The 25,317-nt window shown below is 37.2% G+C and overlaps 2 protein-coding genes across 3 annotated transcripts in view; one reads left to right on the top strand and one right to left on the bottom strand.

Moving 5' to 3' along the window:
* Positions 1-9,109, top strand: part of LOC148190351 (uncharacterized) — a 51,197-nt gene extending 42,088 nt beyond the window's left edge. The window contains exons 4-5 of the transcript XR_015774934.1: positions 1,520-1,761; positions 8,110-9,109. The gene's annotated coding sequence lies outside the window, so the exon portion shown is untranslated. The remainder of the gene's footprint in view (positions 1-1,519; positions 1,762-8,109) is intronic.
* Positions 1-25,317, bottom strand: part of mapk8ip1b (mitogen-activated protein kinase 8 interacting protein 1b) — a 99,706-nt gene that overhangs the window by 10,331 nt on the left and 64,058 nt on the right. For both annotated transcript variants that reach the window (XM_042490751.2, XM_088069370.1), the window contains one exon: positions 332-504. In XM_042490751.2, the coding sequence (XP_042346685.1) occupies positions 332-504 (173 nt within the window). The remainder of the gene's footprint in view (positions 1-331; positions 505-25,317) is intronic.

The following is a 25,317-nucleotide window of genomic DNA, read 5'->3' as shown; positions in this document are numbered from 1 at the left end:
TCTATGGCCGATATCACCAGCACTCTACTACTTAAAACAGAAAAATCTAGACTGCTAAACAGCACAACTATACAACTTATCATTGCATGAAGAAGTTAGTAACTATTATACATTTCTTTTCTTTTGAAATGTTCTTTTCTCTTTCTTTCTGAAACTAAACAGCACAAGTTAAAGAATGATATGATTCATTCAAAAAGAAAGTATTACACAAAGTTGGCCCTGAAAAAGCCGACTTGTTAAATGTTCATGTGCAAAGCACTCATTCTTCTCTTCCCGCCTCTTAACGAACACTTTCAGCCTTTTAGAATTTATAATCATGGCAGCGTCGTACCTTTGTAGCTCTCTGTGTCCTTCGTCACCTCTATAGCATAATAAGCTGGGAAGATCCCACGGGCACCAGTTCGCATGTTGTAGCCCTCGTACCAGTAATCCTCTGACTGGACCTCCACCAGCAAAGGATCATCCACCTCCAGCTCTAGCTCATCGTCATGACGAGGGACAAACCTGTTGAGACATATGTAGTTATTCAGGGGATCTAAAGGACCTCACAGGTTATTTGTGAGCTGGATTACCACCTAACACAATATCTTCATCACAAACCTGTATCAGGTTGTCTGTCTATGTAGACCAGTAAAACTCAACTTATGGCCTGCAGCCCAAATCTGGTCTGTGATAGGTTTTACAAAAGTGACCCCCAAGAAAAGCAAGTTAAGTATCACTGAAGTAGACCTTTTGATTATTATGAATTTTTCTCTTAAAACCGATTTTTTGATTAACAAACATTTGACCCTTTAAGCTGAAAAAGTGGCTCCAAAAAATGTGAGGCTTGTTTTTTTTACGGAGTACACAACTTTAGTTAGCTTTGATCGAAAACTTACAATAGATTATAGATTTAAACAGACCACCAGTTTCATGGTATCTTTCTCCTGTATGTTTACTGTCCATTTGCAAATTGAAGATGCTCCAAATAATGTATGTTAGACATGTATACCAATATGGCAAAGCACTTAGTATGATTTTGTTGTTAACAGTTAACTGCAACTATACAGGTTGCTTACATTGATCACAAACAAGAAATGAGTTTTTCAAGCCCACAGGCCTTACGTTTATACTGTATTTCAAAACACAGGTTTCAGACTAAGAATAAATGTTGGCTTTTCACAGAAAAGAAACCTTATTCTCAGGTTGACCAATATGGAGTCGATATGACATGAAATGGTTTTGAAAGTCAAAGATTCACTAAAATTTTACTTTTAATGCTTCAGCTTAAGTTAAAACATGAAAAACAATACAACCTAACTGGCTAGCCAGATGTGATACTAGTGGCCATAGAGGCACACAGAAATATAGAACACTTTGCATGAACAAACACAAAGCCCATTAAATTAAAGGAGCACTGGTTTTAGCCATGCATGGATAATGCACCTCACATCATATGATCTGTCAGTGTACAGAGATGCTGCTATTCACATGACTGCATCGCTGTTATTTTTGTCTCCTTCTCCTATGCATTTTTCAGCCTGCGGTCCTCAACAGCAGCTGTAGCTCTTCGCTGCCAGCTGGAGTGTGACTGTTTCAGGGGAAACATGAAGAAATGGTCCATTTTCTGCTACATAAAAAACTACTATGTGTGCACACCAGTCAAGGTGCACTTACAGTTTACACCCATGTCTGTGAAAACATGGATGCTTCACAAACATCTTCACTCTGGAAGAACAGAGGATCTATACAATCAGCACAGTTTCAAGGTAGGCCCCCATGGTAAGTGTCATCAAGTCAGTATTTTACCAAACATCTCCCTTTCTGTTCTTGAGATATGATTTTGAGTAATAGCCAGAAAAGTGTTTCTGCAGAACTTTATGATGTCACAGTTGAGTGGACATTTGTGTCAAAGTTTGACTTCCCTTAAGGTGTTCCTGAGACATCATGTTCACAAGAATGAGACAAATTAAATAATTTTGACTTTGACCTTTGGCGAATAACCACCAAAATCTAGTAAATTCACTCTGGATTTCAAACTCCTGGTGTCATAGAAACAGCAGAGTATAGTATGCCAAAAAAATAATAGTATACGTATAATAGTAGTATAATGTCAAAAAGATGTCCTAATCATCATATTATAGTATAGTATAGTATACATAGCATGGGCTCCGGAACCAGTCTACTCGAGAGGGGTTGGACTCTCTTCCACTCTGGAGTTGCCACTGGTGAGAGGCGGTGAGCAGGGGTGGCAATACTTATTGCCCCCCGGCTCGGTGCCTGTATGTTGGAGTTTACCCCTGTGAACGAGAGAGTAGCCTCCCTCCGCCTTTGGGTGGGGGGATGCATCCTGACTGTTTGTGACTATGGTCCAAACGGCAGTTCAGAGTATCCACCCTTTTTGGAGTCCTTAGAGGGGGTGCTGGAGAGTGCTCCTTCTGGGGACTCCCTCAGTCTGCTGGGGGACTTCAACGCTCACGTTGGCAACAACAGTGAGACCTGGAGGGGCATGATCCGGAGGAATGGCCCCCCCCGATATGAACTCAAGTGGTGTTTTGTTATTGAACTTCTGTGCTCGCCACAGATTGTCTATAACGAACACCATGTTCAAGCATAAGGGTGTCCATATGCGCACTTGGCATCAGGACACCCTAGGCCGCAGTTCGATGATCGACTTTGTAGTCGTATCATCGGACTTGCGGCCGTATGTCTTGGACACTCGGGTGAAGAGAGGGGCGGAGCTGTCAACTGATCACCACCTGGTGGTGAATTCGGTCAGATGGTGGGGGAGGACACCGGTCAAACCTGACAGACCCAAACGCATTGTGAGGGTCTGCTGGGAATGTCTGGCAGAGTCTCCTGTCAGAAGGAGCTTCAACTCCCACCTCCGGGAGAGCTTCTACCATGTCCCAGGGGAGGCGGCGGGGGACATTGAGTCCGAGTGGGCGATGTTCCATGCCTCCGTTGCTGAAGTGGCCGACCGGTGCTGTGGCCGTAAGGTGGCTGGTGCCTGTCGGGGTGGCAACACCCGAACCCGTTGGTGGACACCAGCAGTGAGGGATGCCGTCAAGCTGAAGAAGGAGTCCTATTGGTCCTTCTTGGCCTGTGGGACTCCGGAGGCAGCAGACAGGTACCGGCAGGCCAAGTGGAGTGCAGCTACGGTGGTCGCCGAGGCGAAAACCCGGGCGTGAGAGGAGTTCGGTGAGGCCATGGAGAACGACTTTCGGATGGCTTTGAAGAGGTTCTGGACCACCATCCGGCGTCTCAGGAGGGCGAAGCAATGCTCTGTCAACACTGTGTATGGTGGGGACGGGGCGCTGCTGACCTCGACTCGGGACGTTGTGGATTGGTGGAAGGAATACTTCGAAGACCTCCTCAGTCCCACTGACACGCCTTCCGGTGAGGAAGCGGGGCCCGTGGACTCGGGGGTGGGCTCTTCCATCTCTGGGGCTGAGGTTGCCGAGGTGGTCAAAAAGCTCCTCGGTGGCAGGGCCCTGGGGGTGGACGAGGTCCGCCCGGAGTTCCTCAAGGCCCTAGATGTTGTGGGGGTGTCGTGGCTGACGCGACTCTGCAACATTGCGTGGACATCGGGGGCAGTGCCCTTGGACTGGCAGACTGAGGTGGTGGTCCCTCTTTTTAAGAAGGGGGACCGGAGGGTGTGTTCCAACTACAGGGGGATCACACTCCTCAGCCTCCCTGGTAAGGTCTATTCGGGGGTACTAGAGAGGAGGGTCCGCTGGATAGTCGAACCCCGGATTCAGGAGGAGCAATGCGGTTTTCGCCCCGGTCGTGGAACTGTGGACCAGCTCTGGACCCTTGGCAGGGTCCTTGAGGGTGCGTGGGAGTTTGTCCAACCAGTCCACATGTGCTTTGTGGACTTGGAGAAAGCATTCGACCGTGTCACTCGGGGAGTCCTGTGGGGGGTTCTCCAGGAATATGGGGTTTCGGACTCCCTGATACGGGCTGTCCGTTCCCTGTATGACCAGTGCCAGAGCTTGGTCCACATTGCCGGCAGTAAGTCGAACTCGTTTCCGGTGAGGGTTGGACTCCGCCAGGGCTGCCCTTTGTCACCGATTCTGTTCATAACGTTTATGGACAGAATTTCTAGGCGCAGCCAGGGTGTTGAGGGGGTCCGGTTTGGTGACCTCAGGATTGGGTCTCTGCTCTTTGCAGATGATGTGGTCCTGTTGGCTTCATCAGGCCGTGACCTTCAGCTCTCACTGGATCGGTTCGCTGCCGAGTGTGAATCGGCTGGGATGAGAATCAGCACCTCCAAATCCGAGGCCATGGTTCTCAGCCGGAAAAGGGTGGCGTGCCCCCTCCGGATCGGAGACAAAGTCCTGCCCCAAGTGGAGGAGTTTAAGTACCTCGGGGTCTTGTTCACTAGTGAGGGAAGGATGGAGCGGGAGATCGACAGGCGGATCGGTGCAGCGTCTGCAGTAATGCGGACTCTGCACCGATCTGTTGTGGTGAAGAGGGAGCTGAGCCGAAAGGCAAAGCTCTCGATTTACCGGTCGATCTTCGTTCCTACCCTCACCTATGGTCACGAGCTTTGGGTAGTGACCGAAAGAACAAGATCACGGGTACAAGCGGCCGAAATGAGTTTCCTCCGTACGGTGGCTGGGTTCTCCCTTAGAGATAGGGTGAGAAGCTCGGTCATCTGGGAGGAGCTCGGAGTAGAGCTGCTGCTCCTCCGCATTGAGAAGAGCCAGATGAGGTTGCTTGGGCATCTAATTAGGATGCCTCTAGGACGCCTCCCTGGTGAGGTGTTCAGGGCACGTCCCACCGGTAGGAGGCCCCGGGGAAGACCCAGGACACGCTGGAGGGACTATGTCTCACAGCTGGCCGGGAAGAGCTGGACGAAGTGGCCGGGGAGAGGGAAGTCTGGGCTTCCCTGCTTAGGCTGCTGCCCCCGTGACCCGACCACGGATAAGCAGATGAAAATGGATGGATGGATGGATATAGCATTGGCTCCAAAATCTCCCAAAAATTCATACTATAGCATGTGGTCCAAAACTGCGCCAAGAAGTCGTACTATAGCATTGAGTCCAAAATCGTCCCAAAAAGTTGTACTATAGCATTGGGTCCAACATGGCGCCAAAAAAAGCCATACAATAGCATGTCTTCAAAATTGCACCACAAAGTCCTACTCTAGCATTGGTTCCAAAATGTCCCAAAAATTCATACTAAAGCATGTGGTCCAAAACTGCGCCAAAGTCATACTATAGCATTGGTTCCAAATCACCCAAAAAGTCATACTATTGCATTTGGTTCAAAATCGCTCCAAAAAGTCAGACTCTAGCATTGGTTCCAAAACAGTCCAAAAAGTCATACTACAGCACTGGGTCCAAAATCAAAGTTCTACTATTGCATTGGTACCAAAACCACCCAAAAAGTAATAGTAGAGCATGTCGTCCAAAATCGTGCAAAAAAAACAAAAACAAAAAAAAAAAAACTGTATCATGTGGTCAAAAATGGCACCAAAAAGTCATACTATAGAATGTTGTCCAAAATCGTGCCAAAAAGTCATACCATAGCATTTGTTTCTAAATCGCACCAAAAAGTCATAATATAGCATGTTGTCCAAAATCGTGCAAAAAAAAATTAACACTATATCGTGGTAAAAAATGGCACCAAAAGGTCATACTATAACATGTTGTCCAAAATCTTGCAAAAAAGTCATACCATAGCATGTCGTTCAAAATTGTGCCAAAAAGTCAAACTATAGCATTGGTTCCAAAACCGCCCAAAAATTCATACTATAGCATGTGGTCCAAAACTGTGTCAAAAAGTCATGCTACAGCATTGGGTCCAAAGTCGATCAAAAAGTCATACTTTAGCATGTGGTCCAAAATCACGCCAAAAAGTCATACCATAGCATTGGGTCCAAAACTGCCCAAAAAGTCATACTATAGCATGTGGTCAGAATGGCTCCAAAAAGTCATACTAAAGCATTTGGTTCAAAATTGCACCAAAAAGTCAACCTAGAGCATCGGTTCCAAAACTGCCCAAAAACTATTACTACAGCGTGTCATTCAAAATTGCGTCAAAAAGTCATACTATAGCATTGGGTCCAAAATCAATATCAATCATTAATACTTTAGCATGCGGTCCTAAATGGCGCCAAAAAGTCATCCTATAGCAAGTTGTTCAAAATAGCGCCAAAAAGTAATACTATAGCAATTGATCCAAAATCGCCTCTATGAGTCATACTATTGCATTGGTTCCAAAACTGCCCAAAAACTCATAGTGTAGCATGTTGTTCAAAATCTCACCAAAAAGTTGAACTATTGCATTGGGTCCAAAATTGCGCCAGAAAGTCAGACTATAGCATTGGGTCCAAAATGGCCTCCAAAAGTCATACTATTGCATTGGTTCCAAAACCGCCCAAAAAGTGTTACTACAGCATGTCGTTCAAAATTGTGCCAAAAAGTCATACTATAGCATGTGGTCCAAAATCTTTCAAAAAAGTCATACTATTGCCTTGGTTCCAAAATTGCCCAAAAAGTCATACTATAAGCATGTGGTCAAAAATCGTGCCAAAAAGTCATTCTATAGCATTGGGTCCAAAATGGCGCCAAAAAGTCATACTATAGCAGGTTGTTCAAAATAGCACCAAAAAGTAATACTACAGCATTGGTTCCAAAATCGCCCCAAAACTCAAACTATAGCATTTGGTCCAAAATCACCCCAAAAAGTCATACTATGGCATGTGGTTTAAAATTGTGCCAAAAAGTCAGACTATAGCATTGGGTCCAAAATTGCCCAAAAAGTCATACTATAGCATGTTATCCAAAATCTTGCAAAAAAGTCATACTATAGCAAGTTGTTCAAAATCGTGCCAAAAGTCACACTATAGCATTGGGCCAGAAATCATGCAAAAAAAAAAAAATAGTACTTTAGCATGTGGTCAAAATTGTGCCAAAAATTCATTCCATAGCATTGGGTCCCAAATGCCGCCAGAAAGTCATACTATAGCATTTGGATCCAAAATGGACCAAAAAAGTCATACTAAAGCAAGTTGTTCAAAATAGCACCAAAAAGTAATACTATAGCATTTGGTCCAAAATTGCCACTATAAGTCATACTATTGCATTGGTTCCAAAACTGCCCAAAAAGTCATAGTATAGCTTGTTGTTCAAAATCTCATCAAAAAGTCAAACTATTGCATTGCGTCCAAAATTGTACCAGAAAGTCAGACTATAGCATTGGGTCCAAAATGGCCCCCAAAATTCATACTATTACACTGGTTCCAAAACTGCCCAAAATGTCATACTATAGCTTGACGTTCAAAATCGCTCCAAAAAGTTTTTCTATAGCATTGGTTCCAAAATCGCCAAAAATTCATACAATAGCATGTGGTCCAAAACTGTGTCAAAAAGTCATACCATAGCATGTGGGTCAAAATCCATCCAAAAAAATCATACTATAGCATTGGGTCCAAAATCGATCAAAAAAGTCATACTATAGCAAGTTCATTGGGTCCAAAATGGTCCCCAAAATTTATACTATTGCATTGGTTCCAAAATAGCCCAAAATGTCATACTATAGCTTGACATTCAAAATCGCTCCAAAAAGTAATACTATTGCATTGGTTCCAAAATCGCCCAAAAAGCCATACTCTATCATGTGGTCCAAATTCTCATAAGAATGTCATACTATAGCATGTAGCCAAAAATAGGGTAAGGGGTTAGAGTTAGGGTTAGCACCCAAAAGTCACACCATAGCATTGGATCCAAAATGGCCCCAAAAAGGCAAACTATTGCATTGGGTCCAAAATTGCGCCAGAAAGTCAGATTACAGCATTGGGTCCAAAATGGCCCAAAAATTTATACGATAGCACGTGGTCCAAAACTGCGTCAAAAAGTCATACTTTAGCATTTGGTCCAATATTGTCCAAAAAATTATACAATAGCATGTCGTCCAAAATTGTGCAAAAGAAGTTAATACTATATTATGTTGTCAAAAATCACACCAAAATGTCATACTATAGCATGTCTTCCAAAATCGTACAAAAAAGTCATACCATAGCATGTCGTCCAAAATAGCATTAATGGTAATGCAAATGTATATACATGTATATCTATAATGTCGGACTGGTTTTTCTCTGACTGCTCTGTCTCTGCGCAGAAAGCTCTGCAGAGGGTTCTGAAAACTGCCCAATTCTTCCCTGGAGTGCTACATCCTGCCAACAAGGTTGTCGACTGCAAGTTGTCTGTGGAGGACGTGCAGCAACATCAAGGACTGAACTCCCAAGCCACCACAGACATTATGCCCTCCTCCCCTCATCCCAAAGTCAAGGAAGGTTCCTCAGCTGGCTGAAAGACAAGGAGGGTTGAATTCAGCCCTTACTGCCTGCTGCCGTCATCAGATACGGGTGTCACTTCATGTGAAGTGTCAGAGGGAACAACATATGAGGTCGAAAAGTCACAGTACTGAATGTCACATAAATAATCACACCATAGTATCATGACCCCTCCTGTGTCCAGGCCTGTTTGTGCTGTCTCCTCCCCTTGCAGGTAGTGGACTGACTGTGACGCTCATTAGGGAGCTGGCTCACCTGTGCACACAAAGCTGGGCAGCTCAGCCTGCGTTACTCTCTTGCTGCTATTTCAGATCACATGGTCCATTCGTTTAGTTGACTTGTTTCGACCTTTCCGGTAGCATGCAACATCTTCATACATTATTTTAAACTCAACCTGGAAATAACACACGACTACAGCATTGGGTCCAAAATAGCACCAAAAACTCACACTATAGCACAGTGTTTCTCACACTGGTATGTGTACCCCTCGGGGGTACATGGAGGAACTCCGGGGGGTACATGAGATTACTAGAAAAGTGTATTTTAAAAAAACAGCAGTAATGCATAACTCTTAAAAAATAATATTATGAAAAGGTTAGTAAAAATACAAATCTGTGTTAATGAACTGAATTATTATTGTCAATATTCAATTTCAGTTAAGTGATGCTTATTAAAAATTCTGATGCATTAGGAATTGTATGATGGCAAAAGGAATGATTTGCCAAGAATTAAGGCACTGACTCTTTAGATTCGAAAAAGGAGTTTTTTTTAAATGTTTGAAATTTAAGTGTTTTCCAGTTACAATGTTGTTTAATAAATAAGACACTGATGGCACAGCGCTGTGTTGTACTTCTTTCTTTCTATCAAAAATGTTTTACATCGGTCAGGGGGTACTTGGCTGACAAAAAAAAAAAGTTAGCAAAGTTCTCAAAAAACTTAATGCTATTCGCCATACTATAGTATTGCATTTTCAGTTCTTTTTTCAACATGCTATATCATGGTGTTTTTTCCAATTTTTTCAACAGTCTATACTATGGCTTGTTTCAGCACGCTATTTTAGGTGGTTTCCTGCTTGTTTTGGGAAATGTTATTTTTTGAAATTTTCCCCATACTACAGTATTGCATTTTTGGTCATTTTTTTCAACATTCATTATGGGTTTTTAGACTGTTTTTGCAACGTTCTTTATTATGGCGTGTCTTGGCACACTATTTTATGCTGTTTTGAGGTGTTTTAAGCTGTTTTTGGGACATGTCATATTTTGACATTTTTAGCCATACTATAGCCTTGCCTATCTGGTCATTTTCTCAACATTCATCATTATGACTTTTTTGGTCGGTTTTGCAACGTTCTTTGTTATGGCGTGTCTTGGCACACTATTTTATGCTGTTGTGAGGTGTTTTAAGCTTTTTTTGGGAGATGTCATATTTTGACTTTTTTTTTCTTTCCATACTATAGCCTTGCCTTTTTGGTCATTTTTTCAACATCCATAATTATGACTTTTTTGGTAGTTTTTCCAACATTCTTTGTTATGGCGTGTCTTTGCACACTATTTTATGCTGTTTTGAGGTGTGTAAAGATGTTTTTGGTAAATGTCATATTTTGACTTTTTTAGCCATACTATAGCCTTGCCTTTTTGGTCATTTTTTCAACATCCATAATTATGACTTTTTTGGTCATTTTAGCCTGGTTCTTCGTTATGGCGTGCCTTGGCACACTATTTTATGCTGTTTTGAGGTGTTTTAAACTGTTTTTGGGACATGTCATATTTTGACTTTTTTTTTTTCCATACTATAGCCTTGCCTTTTTGGTCATTTTTTCCACATCCATAATTATGACTTTTTAGACCATTTTTGCAAGATTCTTTGTCATGGCGTGTTTTCGCGCACTATTTTATGCTGTTTTGAGGTGTTCTAAGCTGTTTTTGGGACATGTCATATTTTGACTTTTTTGTGTTGCCATACTATGGCCTTGCCCTTTTGGTCACCTTTTCAACATTTATCATTATGGGTTTTAAGACTGTTTTTGCAAGATTCTTTGTTATGGCGTGTTTTCGCGCACTATTTTATGCAGTTTTGAGGTGTTTTAAACTGTTTTTGGGACATGTCATATTTTGACTTTTTTAGCCATACTATAGCCTTGCCTTTTTGGTCATTTTTTCAACATCCATAATTATGACTTTTTTGGTCGTTTTTGCAACATTCTTTGTTATGGCGTGTCTTGGCACACTATTTTATGCTGTTTTGAGGTGTTTTAAACTGTTTTTGGGACATGTTATATTTTGACTTTTTTTTTTTCCATACTATAGCCTTGCCTTTTTGGTCATTTTTTCAACATCCATAATTATGACTTTTTTGGTCGTTTTTGCAACATTCTTTGTTATGGCGTGTCTTGGCACACTATTTTATGCTGTTTTGAGGTGTTTTAAGCTGTTTTTGGGACATGTCTTATTTTGACTTTTTTAGCCATACTATAGCCTTGCCTTTTTGGTCATTTTTTCAACATCCATTATTATGGGTTTTTAGACCATTTTTGCAAGATTCTTTGTCATGGCGTGTTTGGCACACTATTTTATGCAGTTTTGAGGTGTTTTAAACTGTTTATGGGACATGTCATATTTTGACTTTTTTTTTTCCATACTATAGCCTTGCCTTTTTGGTCCTTTTTTCAACATCCATAATTATGACTTTTTGGTCGTTTTGTAACATTCTTTGTTATGGCGTGTCTTGGCACACTATTTTATGCTGTTTTGAGGTGTTTTAAGCTGTTTTTGGGACATGTCTTATTTTGACTTTTTTAGCCATACTATAGCCTTGCCTTTTTGGTCATTTTTTCAACATCCATTATTATGGGTTTTTAGACCATTTTTGCAAGATTCTTTGTTATTGCGTGTTTTTGCGCACTATTTTATGCAGTTTTGAGGTGTTTTAAACTGTTTTTGGGACATGTCATATTTTGACTTTTTTTTTTTCCATACTATAGCCTTGCCTTTTTGGTCATTTTTTCAACATCCATAATTATGACTTTTTTGGTCGTTTTTGCAACATTCTTTGTTATGACGTGTCTTTGCACACTATTTTATGCTGTTTTGAGGTGTTTTAAGCTGTTTTTGGGACATGTCTTATTTTGACTTTTTTTTTTCCATACTATAGCCTTGCCTTTTTGGTCATTTTTTCATCATCCATAATTATGGTTTTTTTGGTTGTTTTTGCAAGATTCTTTGTCATGGCGTGTCTTGGCACACTATTTTATGCTGTTTTGAGGTGTTTTAAACTGTTTTTGGGACATGTCATATTTTGACTTTTTTTTTTTTCCATACTATAGCCTTGCCTTTTTGGTCATTTTTTCAACATCCATAATTATGACTTTTTTGGTCGTTTTTGCAACATTCTTTGTTATGGCGTGTCTTGGCACACTATTTTATGCTGTTTTGAGGTGTTTTAAATTGTTTTTGGGACATGTCATATTTTGACTTTTTTTTTTTTTCCATACTATAGCCTTGCCTTTTTTGTCTTTTTTTCAACATCCATAATTATGACTTTTTTGGTCGTTTTTGCAACATTCTTTGTTATGGCGTGTCTTGGCACACTATTTTATGCTGTTTTGAGGTGTTTTAAGCTGTTTTTGGGACATGTCATATTTTGACTTTTTTAGCCATACTATAGCCTTGCCTTTTTGGTCATTTTTTCAACATCCATAATTATGACTTATTTGGTCGTTTTTGCATGGTTCTTCGTTATGGCCTGTCTTGGCACACTATTTTATGCAGTTTTGAGGTGTTTTAAGCTGTTTTTGGGACATGTCATATTTTGACTATTTTGTTTTGCCATACTATAGCCTTGCCTTTTTGGTCATTTTTTCAACATCCATAATTATGACTTTTTTGGTCGTTTTTGCATGGTTCTTCGTTATGGCGTGTCTTGGCACACTATTTTATGCTGTTTTGAGGTGTTTTAAACTGTTTTTGGGACATGTCATATTTTGACTTTTTTTTTTTCCATACTATAGCCTTGCCTTTTTGGTCATTTTGTCAACATCCATAATTATGACTTTTTTGGTCGTTTTTGCAACATTCTTTGTTATGGCGTGTCTTGGCACACTATTTTATGCTGTTTTGAGGTGTTTTAAGCTGTTTTTGGGACATGTCATATTTTGACTTTTTTAGCCATACTATAGCCTTGCCTTTTTGGTCATTTTTTCAACATCCATAATTATGACTTATTTGGTCGTTTTTGCATGGTTCTTCGTTATGGCCTGTCTTGGCACACTATTTTATGCAGTTTTGAGGTGTTTTAAGCTGTTTTTGGGACATGTCATATTTTGACTATTTTGTTTTGCCATACTATAGCCTTGCCTTTTTGGTCATTTTTTCAACATCCATAATTATGACTTTTCTGGTCGTTTTTGCATGGTTCTTCGTTATGGCGTGTCTTGGCACACTATTTTATGCTGTTTTGAGGTGTTTTAAACTGTTTTTGGGACATGTTATATTTTGACTTTTTTTTTTTCCATACTATAGCCTTGCCTTTTTGGTCATTTTTTCAACATCCATAATTATGACTTTTTTGGTCGTTTTTGCAAGATTCCTTGTTATGGCGTGTCTTGGCACACTATTTTATGCTGTTTTGAGGTGTTTTAAGCTGTTTTTGGGACATGTCATATTTTGACTTTTTTTTTTTGCCATACTATAGCCTTGCCTTTTTGGTCATTTTTTCAACATCCATAATTATGACTTTTTTGGTCGTTTTTGCAACATTCTTTGTTATGGCGTGTCTTGGCACACTATTTTATGCTGTTTTGAGGTGTTTTAAACTGTTTTTGGGACATGTCTTATTTTGACTTTTTAGCCATACTATAGCCTTGCCTTTTGGTCATTTTTCAACATCCATTATTATGGGTTTTTAGACCTTTTTTGCAAGATTCTTTGTCATGGCGTGTTTTCGCGCACTATTTTATGCAGTTTTGAGGTGTTTTATACTGTTTTTGGGACATGTCATATTTTGACTTTTTTTTTTTCCATACTATAGCCTTGCCTTTTTGGTCATTTTTTCAACATCCATAATTATGACTTTTTTGGTCGTTTTTGCAACATTCTTTGTTATGACGTGTCTTTGCACACTATTTTATGCTGTTTTGAGGTGTTTTAAGCTGTTTTTGGGACATGTCTTATTTTGACTTTTTTAGCCATACTATAGCCTTGCCTTTTTGGTCATTTTTTCATCATCCATAATTATGGTTTTTTTGGTTGTTTTTGCAAGATTCTTTGTCATGGCGTGTCTTGGCACACTATTTTATGCTGTTTTGAGGTGTTTTAAACTGTTTTTGGGACATGTCATATTTTGACTTTTTTTTTTTCCATACTATAGCCTTGCCTTTTTGGTCATTTTTTCAACATCCATAATTATGACTTTTTTGGTCGTTTTTGCAACATTCTTTGTTATGGCGTGTCTTGGCACACTATTTTATGCTGTTTTGAGGTGTTTTAAGCTGTTTTTGGGACATGTCTTATTTTGACTTTTTTATTCATACTATAGCCTTGCCTTTTTGGTCATTTTTTCAAAATCCATAATTATGACTTATTTGGTCGTTTTTGCATGGTTCTTCGTTATGGCGTGTCTTGGCACACTATTTTATGCAGTTTTGAGGTGTTTTAAGCTGTTTTTGGGACATGTCATATTTTGACTTTTTTGTTTTGCCATACTATAGCCTTGCCTTTTTGGTCATTTTTTCAACATCCATAATTATGACTTTTTTGGTCGTTTTTGCATGGTTCTTCGTTATGGCGTGCCTTGGCACACTATTTTATGCAGTTTTGAGGTGTTTTAAGCTGTTTTTGGGACATGTCATATTTTGACTTTTTTTTTTCCATACTATAGCCTTGCCTTTTTGGTCATTTTTTCAACATCCATAATTATGACTTTTTTGGTCATTTTTGCAAGATTCTTTGTTATGGCGTGTCTTGGCACACTATTTTATGCTGTTTTGAGGTGTTTTAAGCTGTTTTTGGGACATGTCATATTTTGACTTTTTTGTTTTGCCATACTATAGCCTTGCCTTTTTGGTCATTTTTTCATCATCCATAATTATGGGTTTTTTGGTTGTTTTTGCAAGATTCTTTGTCATGGCGTGTCTTGGCACACTATTTTATGCTGTTTTGAGGTGTTTTAAACTGTTTTTGGGACATGTCATATTTTGACTTTTTTTTTTTCCATACTATAGCCTTGCCTTTTTGGTCATTTTGTCAACATCCATAATTATGACTTTTTTGGTCGTTTTTGCAACATTCTTTGTTATGGCGTGTCTTGGCACACTATTTTATGCTGTTTTGAGGTGTTTTAAGCTGTTTTTGGGACATGTCATATTTTGACTTTTTTAGCCATACTATAGCCTTGCCTTTTTGGTCATTTTTTCAACATCCATAATTATGACTTATTTGGTCGTTTTTGCATGGTTCTTCGTTATGGCCTGTCTTGGCACACTATTTTATGCAGTTTTGAGGTGTTTTAAGCTGTTTTTGGGACATGTCATATTTTGACTATTTTGTTTTGCCATACTATAGCCTTGCCTTTTTGGTCATTTTTTCAACATCCATAATTATGACTTTTTTGGTCGTTTTTGCATGGTTCTTCGTTATGGCGTGCCTTGGCACACTATTTTATGCTGTTTTGAGGTGTTTTAAATTGTTTTTGGGACATGTCATATTTTGACTTTTTTTTCCTTACTATTGCCTTTCCTTTTTGGTCATTTTGTCAACATCCATAATTATGACTTTTTTGGTCGTTTTTGCAACATTCTTTGTTATGGCGTGTCTTGGCACACTATTTTATGCTGTTTTGAGGTGTTTTAAGCTGTTTTTGGGACATGTCATATTTTGACTTTTTTAGCCATACTATAGCCTTGCCTTTTTGGTCATTTTTTCAACATCCATAATTATGACTTATTTGGTCGTTTTTGCATGGTTCTTCGTTATGGCCTGTCTTGGCACACTATTTTATGCAGTTTTGAGGTGTTTTAAGCTGTTTTTGGGACATGTCATATTTTGACTATTTTGTTTTGCCATACTATAGCCTTGCCTTTTTGGTCATTTTTTCAACATCCATAATTATGACTTTTTTGGTCGTTTTTGCATGGTTCTTCGTTATGGCGTGCCTTGGCACACTATTTTATGCAGTTTTGAGGTGTTTTAAACTGTTTTTGGGACATGTCATATTTTGACTTTTTTTTTTCCATACTATAGCCTTGCCTTTTTTGTCATTTTTCAACATCCATAATTATGACTTTTTGGTCGTTTTGCAAGATTCTTTGTTATGGCGTGTCTTTGCACACTATTTTATGCTGTTTTGAGGTGTTTTAAGCTGTTTTTGGGACATGTCATATTTTGACTTTTTTTTTTTGCCATACTATAGCCTTGCCTTTTTGGTCATTTTTTCAACATCCATAATTATGACTTTTTTGGTCGTTTTTGCAACATTCTTTGTTATGGCGTGTCTTGGCACACTATTTTATGCTGTTTTGAGGTGTTTTAAACTGTTTTTGGGACATGTCTTATTTTGACTTTTTTAGCCATACTATAGCCTTGCCTTTTTGGTCATTTTTTCAACATCCATTATTATGGGTTTTTAGACCATTTTTGCAAGATTCTTTGTCATGGCGTGTTTTCGCGCACTATTTTATGCAGTTTTGAGGTGTTTTAAACTGTTTTTGGGACATGTCATATTTTGACTTTTTTTTTTTCCATACTATAGCCTTGCCTTTTTGGTCATTTTTTCAACATCCATAATTATGACTTTTTTGGTCGTTTTTGCAACATTCTTTGTTATGGCGTGTCTTTGCACACTATTTTATGCTGTTTTGAGGTGTTTTAAGCTGTTTTTGGGACATGTCTTATTTTGACTTTTTAGCCATACTATAGCCTTGCCTTTTTGGTCATTTTTCATCATCCATAATTATGGTTTTTTTGGTTGTTTTTACAAGATTCTTTGTCATGGCGTGTCTTGGCACACTATTTTATGCTGTTTTGAGGTGTTTTAAACTGTTTTTGGGACATGTCATATTTTGACTATTTTGTTTTGCCATACTATAGCCTTGCCTTTTTGGTCATTTTTTCAACATCCATAATTATGACTTTTTTGGTCGTTTTTGCATGGTTCTTCGTTATGGCGTGCCTTGGCACACTATTTTATGCTGTTTTGAGGTGTTTTAAACTGTTTTTGGGACATGTCATATTTTGACTTTTTTTTTTTCCATACTATAGCCTTGCCTTTTTGGTCATTTTTTCAACATCCATAATTATGACTTTTTTGGTCGTTTTTGCAACATTCTTTGTTATGGCGTGTCTTGGCACACTATTTTATGCTGTTTTGAGGTGTTTTAAGCTGTTTTTGGGACATGTCTTATTTTGACTTTTTTAGCCATACTATAGCCTTGCCTTTTTGGTCATTTTTTCAACATCCATAATTATGACTTATTTGGTCGTTTTTGCATGGTTCTTCGTTATGGCGTGTCTTGGCACACTATTTTATGCAGTTTTGAGGTGTTTTAAGCTGTTTTGGGACATGTCATATTTTGACTATTTTGTTTTGCCATACTATAGCCTTGCCTTTTTGGTCATTTTTCAACATCCATAATTATGACTTTTTTGGTCGTTTTGCATGGTTCTTTGTTATATGGCGTGCCTTGGCACACTATTTTATGCAGTTTTGAGGTGTTTTAAACTGTTTTTGGGACATGTCATATTTTGACTTTTTTTTTTTCCATACTATAGCCTTGCCTTTTTGGTCATTTTTTCAACATCCATAATTATGACTTTTTTGGTCGTTTTTGCAAGATTCTTTGTTATGGCGTGTCTTGGCACACTATTTTATGCTGTTTTGAGGTGTTTTAAGCTGTTTTTGGGACATGTCATATTTTGACTTTTTTTTTCCATACTATAGCCTTGCCTTTTTGGTCATTTTTTCAACATCCATAATTATGACTTTTTGGTCGTTTTGCAACATTCTTTGTTATGGCGTGTCTTGGCACACTATTTTATGCTGTTTTGAGGTGTTTTAAACTGTTTTTGGGACATGTCTTATTTTGACTTTTTTAGCCATACTATAGCCTTGCCTTTTTGGTCATTTTTCAACATCCATTATTATGGGTTTTTAGACGTTTTTGCAAGATTCTTTGTCGTGGCTTGTTTTCGCGCACTATTTTATGCAGTTTTGAGGTGTTTTAAACTGTTTTTGGGACATGTCATATTTTGACTTTTTTTTTTCCATACTATAGCCTTGCCTTTTTGGTCATTTTTTCAACATCCATAATTATGACTTTTTTGGTCGTTTTTGCAACATTCTTTGTTATGGCGTGTCTTTGCACACTATTTTATGCTGTTTTGAGGTGTTTTAAGCTGTTTTTGGGACATGTCATATTTTGACTTTTTTTTTTTCCATACTATAGCCTTGCCTTTTTGGTCATTTTTTCAACATCCATAATTATGACTTTTTTGGTCGTTTTTGCAACATTCTTTGTTATGGCGTGTCTTGGCACACTATTTTATGCTGTTTTGAGGTGTTTTAAGCTGTTTTTGGGACATGTCATATTTTGACTTTTTTGTTTTGCCATACTATAGCCTTGCCTTTTTGGTCATTTTTTTAAACATCCATTATTATGGGTTTTTAGACCATTTTTGCAAGATTCTTTGTCATGGCGTGTTTTGGCACTATTTTATGCAGTTTTGAGGTGTTTTAAACTGTTTTTGGGACATGTCATATTTTGACTTTTTTTTTTTCCATACTATAGCCTTGGCTTTTTGGTGATTTTTCAACATCCATAATTATGACTTTTTTGGTCGTTTTTGCAACATTCTTTGTTATGGCGTGTCTTTGCACACTATTTTATGCAGTTTTGAGGTGTTTTAAGCTGTTTTTGGGACATGTCATATTTTGACTTTTTTTTTTCCATACTATAGCCTTGCCTTTTTGGTCATTTTTCAACATCCATAATTATGACTTTTTTTGGTCGTTTTTGCTATATTCTTTTTTATGGCGTTTTTTTGCGCACTATTTTATGCTGTTTTGAGGTGTTTTAAACTGTTTTTGGGACATGTCATATTTTGACTTTTTTTTTTCCATACTATAGCCTTGCCTTTTTGGTCATTTTTTCAACATCCATAATTATGACTTTTTTGGTCGTTTTTGCAACATTCTTTGTTATGGCGTGTCTTGGCACACTATTTTATGCTGTTTTGAGGTGTTTTAAGCTGTTTTTGGGACATGTCATATTTTGACTTTTTTAGCCATACTATAGCCTTGCCTTTTTGGTCATTTTTCAACATCCATAATTATGGGTTTTTAGACCATTTTGCAAGATTCTTTGTTATGGCGTGTCTTGGCACACTATTTTATGCAGTTTTGAGGTGTTTTAAACTGTTTTTGGGACATGTCATATTTTGACTTTTTTTTTTTCCATACTATAGCCTTGCCTTTTTGGTCATTTTTTCAACATCCATAATTATGACTTTTTTGGTCGTTTTGCAACATTCTTTGTTATGGCGTGTCTTGGCACACTATTTTATGCTGTTTTGAGGTGTTTTAAACTGTTTTTGGGACATGTCATATTTTGACTTTTTTTTTCCATACTATAGCCTTGCCTTTTGGTCATTTTTCAACATCCATAATTATGACTTTTTGGTCGTTTTGCAACATTCTTTGTTATGGCGCGTCTTGGCACACTATTTTATGCTGTTTTGAGGTGTTCTAAGCTGTTTTTGGGACATGTCATATTTTGACTTTTTTGTGTTGCCATACTATGGCCTTGCCCTTTTGGTCATTTTTCAACATCCATAATTATGACTTTTTTGGTCGTTTTGCAACATTCTTTGTTATGGCGTGTCTTGGCACACTATTTTATGCTGTTTTGAGGTGTTTTAAGCTGTTTTTGGGACATGTCATATTTTGACTTTTTAGCCATACTATAGCCTTGCCTTTTTGGTCATTTTTTCAACATCCATTATTATGGGTTTTAGACCATTTTGCAAGATTCTTTGTCATGGCGTGTTTTCGCGCACTATTTTATGCAGTTTTGAGGTGTTTTAAACTGTTTTTGGGACATGTCATATTTTGACTTTTTTTTTTCCCTTCTTTAGCCTTGCCTTTTGGGTCCTTTTTCAACATCCATAATTATGACTTTTTTGGTCGTTTTGCAACATTCTTTGTTATGGCGTGTCTTGGCACACTATTTTATGCTGTTTTGAGGTGTTTTAAGCTGTTTTTGGGACATGTCATATTTTGACTTTTTTTTTCCATACTATAGCCTTGCCTTTTTGGTCATTTTTTCAACATCCATAATTATGACTTTTTTGGTCGTTTTTGCAACATTCTTTGTTATGGCGTGTCTTGGCACACTATTTTATGCTGTTTTGAGGTGTTTTAAGCTGTTTTTGGGACATGTCATATTTTGACTTTTTTTTTTTCCATACTATAGCCTTGCCTTTTTGGTCTTTTTTTCAACATCCATAATTCTGACTTTTTTGGTCGTTTTGCAACATTCTTTGTTATGGCGTGTCTTGGCACACTATTTTATGCTGTTTTGAGGTGTTTTAAGCTGTTTTTGGGACATGTCATATTTTGACTTTTTAGCCATACTATAGCCTTGCCTTTTTGGTCATTTTTCAACATCCATTATTATGGGTTTTAGACCATTTTGCAAGATTCTTTTTCATGGCGTGTTTTCGCGCACTATTTTATGCAGTTTTGAGGTGTTTTAAACTGTTTTTGGGACATGTCATATTTTGACTTTTTTTCCATACTATAGCCTTGCCTTTTTGGTCATTTTTCAACATCCATAATTATGACTTTTTGGTCGTTTTTGCAACATTCTTTGTTATGGCGTGTCTTGGCACACTATTTTATGCTGTTTTGAGGTGTTTTAAGCTGTTTTTGGGACATGTCATATTTTGACTTTTTTTTTTTCCATACTATAGCCTTGCCTTTTTGGTCATTTTTTCAACATCCATAATTATGACTTTTTTGGTCGTTTTTGCAACATTCTTTGTTATGGCGTGTCTTTGCACACTATTTTATGCTGTTTTGAGGTGTTTTAAACTGTTTTTGGGACATGTTATATTTTGACTTTTTTTTCCATACTATAGCCTTGCCTTTTTGGTCATTTTTTCAACATCCATAATTATGACTTTTTGGTCGTTTTTGCAACATTCTTTGTTATGGCGTGTCTTGGCACACTATTTTATGCTGTTTTGAGGTGTTTTAAGCTGTTTTTGGGACATGTCATATTTTGACTTTTTGTTTTGCCATACTATAGCCTTGCCTTTTTGGTCATTTTTCAACATCCATAATTATGGGTTTTAGACCATTTTGCAAGATTCTTTGTCATGGCGTGTTTTGGCACACTATTTTATGCTGTTTTGATGTGTTTTAAACTGTTTTTGGGACATGTCATATTTTGACTTTTTTTTTCCATACTATAGCCTTGCCTTTTTGGTCATTTTTTCAACATCCATAATTATGACTTTTTTGGTCGTTTTTGCAACATTCTTTGTTATGGCGTGTCTTGGCACACTATTTTATGCTGTTTTGAGGTGTTTTAAGCTGTTTTTGGGACATGTCATATTTTGACTTTTTTTTTTTCCATACTATAGCCTTGCCTTTTTGGTCATTTTTTCAACATCCATAATTATGGGTTTTAGACCATTTTTGCAAGATTCTTTGTCATGGCGTGTCTTTGCACACTATTTTATGCTGTTTTGAGGTGTTTTAAACTGTTTTTGGGACATGTTATATTTTGACTTTTTTTTTTTTCATTCTATAGCCTTGTCTTTTTGGTCATTTTTCAACATCCATAATTATGACTTTTTGGTCGTTTTGCAACATTCTTTGTTATGGCGTGTCTTTGCACACTATTTTATGCTGTTTTGAGGTGTTTTAAACTGTTTTTGGGACATGTCATATTTTGACTTTTTTTTCCATACTATAGCCTTGCCTTTTTGGTCATTTTTCAACATCCATAATTATGACTTTTTTGGTCGTTTTGCAACATTCTTTGTTATGGCGTGTCTTGGCACACTATTTTATGCTGTTTTGAGGTGTTTTAAGCTGTTTTTGGGACATGTCATATTTTGACTTTTTTAGCCATACTATAGCCTTGCCTTTTTGGTCATTTTTTCAACATCCATTATTATGGGTTTTTAGACCATTTTTGCAAGATTCTTTGTCATGGCGTGTCTTTCACACTATTTTATGCAGTTTTGAGGTGTTTTAAACTGTTTTTGGGACATGTCATATTTTGACTTTTTTTTTTCCATACTATAGCCTTGCCTTTTTGGTCATTTTTTCAACATCCATAATTATGACGTTTTGGTCGTTTTGCAACATTCTTTGTTATGGCGTGTCTTTGCACACTATTTTATGCTGTTTTGAGGTGTTTTAAACTGTTTTTGGGACATGTCATATTTTGACTTTTTTTTTTTCCATTCTATAGCCTTGCCTTTTTTGTCCTTTTTCAACATCCATAATTATGACTTTTTTGGTCGTTTTGCAACATTCTTTGTTATGGCGTGTCTTTGCACACTATTTTATGCTGTTTTGAGGTGTTTTAAACTGTTTTTGGGACATGTCATATTTTGACTTTTTTTTTTTTCCATACTATAGCCTTGCCTTTTTGGTCATTTTTTCAACATCCATAATTATGACTTTTTTGGTCGTTTTTGCAACATTCTTTGTTATGGCGTGTCTTGGCACACTATTTTATGCTGTTTTGAGGTGTTTTAAGCTGTTTTTGGGACATGTCATATTTTGACTTTTTTAGCCATACTATAGCCTTGCCTTTTTGGTCATTTTTTCAACATCCATAATTATGACTTTTTGGTCGTTTTGCAAGATTCTTTGTTATGGCGTGTCTTGGCACACTATTTTATGCTGTTTTGAGGTGTTTTAAACTGTTTTTGGGACATGTTATATTTTGACTTTTTTTTTTTCCATACTATAGCCTTGCCTTTTTTGTCATTTTTTCAACATCCATAATTATGACTTTTTTGGTCGTTTTTGCAACATTCTTTGTTATGGCGTGTCTTGGCACACTATTTTATGCTGTTTTGAGGTGTTTTAAACTGTTTTTGGGACATGTTATATTTTGACTTTTTTTTTTTTCCATACTATAGCCTTGCCTTTTTGGTCATTTTTTCAACATCCATATTTTTGACTTTTTGGTCATTTTTGCAACATTCTTTGTTATGGCGTGTCTTGGCACACTATTTTATGCTGTTTTGAGGTGTTTTAAGCTGTTTTTGGGACATGTCATATTTTGACTTTTTTGTTTTGCCATACTATAGCCTTGCCTTTTTGGTCATTTTTTCAACATCCATTATTATGGGTTTTTAGACCATTTTTGCAAGATTCTTTGTCATGGCGTGTTTTCGCGCACTATTTTATGCAGTTTTGAGGTGTTTTAAACTGTTTTTGGGACATGTCATATTTTGACTTTTTTTTTTTCCATACTATAGCCTTGCCTTTTTGGTCATTTTTTCAACATCCATAATTATGACTTTTTTGGTCGTTTTTGCAACATTCTTTGTTATGGCGTGTCTTGGCACACTATTTTATGCTGTTTTGAGGTGTTTTAAACTGTTTTTGGGACATGTCATATTTTGACTTTTTTATCCATACTATAGCCTTGCCTTTTTGGTCATTTTTCAACATCCATAATTATGACTTTTTTGGTCGTTTTGCAACATTCTTTGTTATGGCGTGTCTTGGCACACTATTTTATGCTGTTTTGAGGTGTTTTAAACTGTTTTTGGGACATGTCTTATTTTGACTTTTTTAGCCATACTATAGCCTTGCCTTTTTGGTCATTTTTTCAACATCCATTATTATGGGTTTTTAGACCATTTTTGCAAGATTCTTTGTCATGGCGTGTTTTCACAAGACTATTTTATGCAGTTTTGAGGTGTTTTAATCTGTTTTTGGGACATGTCATATTTTGACTTTTTTTTTTTCCATACTATAGCCTTGCCTTTTTGGTCATTTTTCAACATCCATAATTATGACTTTTTTGGTCGTTTTGCAACATTCTTTGTTATGGCGTGTCTTTGCACACTATTTTATGCTGTTTTGAGGTGTTTTAAGCTGTTTTTGGGACATGTCATATTTTGACTTTTTTAGCCATACTATAGCCTTGCCTTTTTGGTCATTTTTCATCATCCATAATTATGGTTTTTTGGTTGTTTTACAAGATTCTTTGTCATGGCGTGTCTTGGCACACTATTTTATGCTGTTTTGAGGTGTTTTAAACTGATTTTGGGACATGTCATATTTTGACTTTTTTGTTTTGCCATACTATAGCCTTGCCTTTTTGGTCATTTTTTCAACATCCATAATTATGACTTTTTTGGTCGTTTTTGCAACATTCTTTGTTATGGCGTGTCTTGGCACACTATTTTATGCTGTTTTGAGGTGTTTTAAGCTGTTTTTGGGACATGTCTTATTTTGACTTTTTTAGCCATACTATAGCCTTGCCTTTTTGGTCATTTTTTCAAAATCCATAATTATGACTTATTTGGTCGTTTTTGCATGGTTCTTCGTTATGGCGTGTCTTGGCACACTATTTTATGCAGTTTTGAGGTGTTTTAAGCTGTTTTTGGGACATGTCATATTTTGACTATTTTGTTTTGCCATACTATAGCCTTGCCTTTTTGGTCATTTTTTCAACATCCATAATTATGACTTTTTTGGTCGTTTTGCAAGATTCTTTGTTATGGCGTGTCTTGGCACACTATTTTATGCTGTTTTGAGGTGTTTTAAACTGTTTTTGGGACATGTCATATTTTGACTTTTTTTTCCATACTATAGCCTTGCCTTTTTGGTCATTTTTCAACATCCATAATTATGACTTTTTGGTCGTTTTGCAACATTCTTTGTTATGGCGTGTCTTGTCACACTATTTTTTGCTGTTTTGAGGTGTTTTAAGCTGTTTTTGGGACATGTCATATTTTGACTTTTTTGTTTTGCCATACTATAGCCTTGCCTTTTTGGTCATTTTTTCATCATCCATAATTATGGGTTTTTTGGTTGTTTTTGCAAGATTCTTTGTCATGGCGTGTCTTGGCACACTATTTTATGCTGTTTTGAGGTGTTTTAAACTGTTTTTGGGACATGTCATATTTTGACTTTTTTTTTTTTTCCTTACTTTAGCCTTGCCTTTTTGGTCATTTTTCAACATCCATAATTATGACTTTTTGGTCGTTTTTGTAACATTCTTTGTTATGGCGTGTCTTTGCACACTATTTTATGCTGTTTTGAGGTGTTTTAAGCTGTTTTTGGGACATGTCTTATTTTGACTTTTTTTTTTTTCCATACTATAGCCTTGCCTTTTTGGTCATTTTTTCAACATCCATAATTATGACTTTTTGGTCATTTTGCAAGATTCTTTGTTATGGCGTGTCTTGGCACACTATTTTATGCTGTTTTGAGGTGTTTTAAGCTGTTTTTGGGACATGTCATATTTTGACTTTTTGTTTTGCCATACTATAGCCTTGCCTTTTTGGTCATTTTTCAACATCCATAATTATGGGTTTTTTGGTTGTTTTGCAAGATTCTTTGTCATGGCGTGTCTTGGCACACTATTTTATGCTGTTTTGAGGTGTTTTAAGCTGTTTTTGGGACATGTCATATTTTGACTTTTTTTTTTTTCCATTCTTTAGCCTTTCCTTTTTGGTCATTTTTCAACATCCATAATTATGACTTTTTGGTCGTTTTTGCAACATTCTTTGTTATGGCGTGTCTTTGCACACTATTTTATGCTGTTTTGAGGTGTTTTAAGCTGTTTTTGGGACATGTCTTATTTTGACTTTTTTTTTCTTCCATACTATAGCCTTGCCTTTTTGGTCATTTTTCAACATCCATAATTATGACTTTTTTGGTCGTTTTGCAACATTCTTTGTTATGGCGTGTCTTGGCACACTATTTTATGCTGTTTTGAGGTGTTTTAAGCTGTTTTTGGGACATGTCATATTTTGACTTTTTGTTTTGCCATACTATAG

Source organism: Plectropomus leopardus, chromosome 1 (genome assembly GCF_026936395.1).
Source record: "Plectropomus leopardus strain MGB_pleo_1.0 chromosome 1, ASM2693639v1, whole genome shotgun sequence".
NCBI lineage: Eukaryota > Metazoa > Chordata > Actinopteri > Perciformes > Serranidae > Plectropomus > Plectropomus leopardus.
The sequence above is the reverse complement of the archived record's forward strand: the minus strand, read 5'-3'. Positions and strand labels throughout refer to the sequence as shown.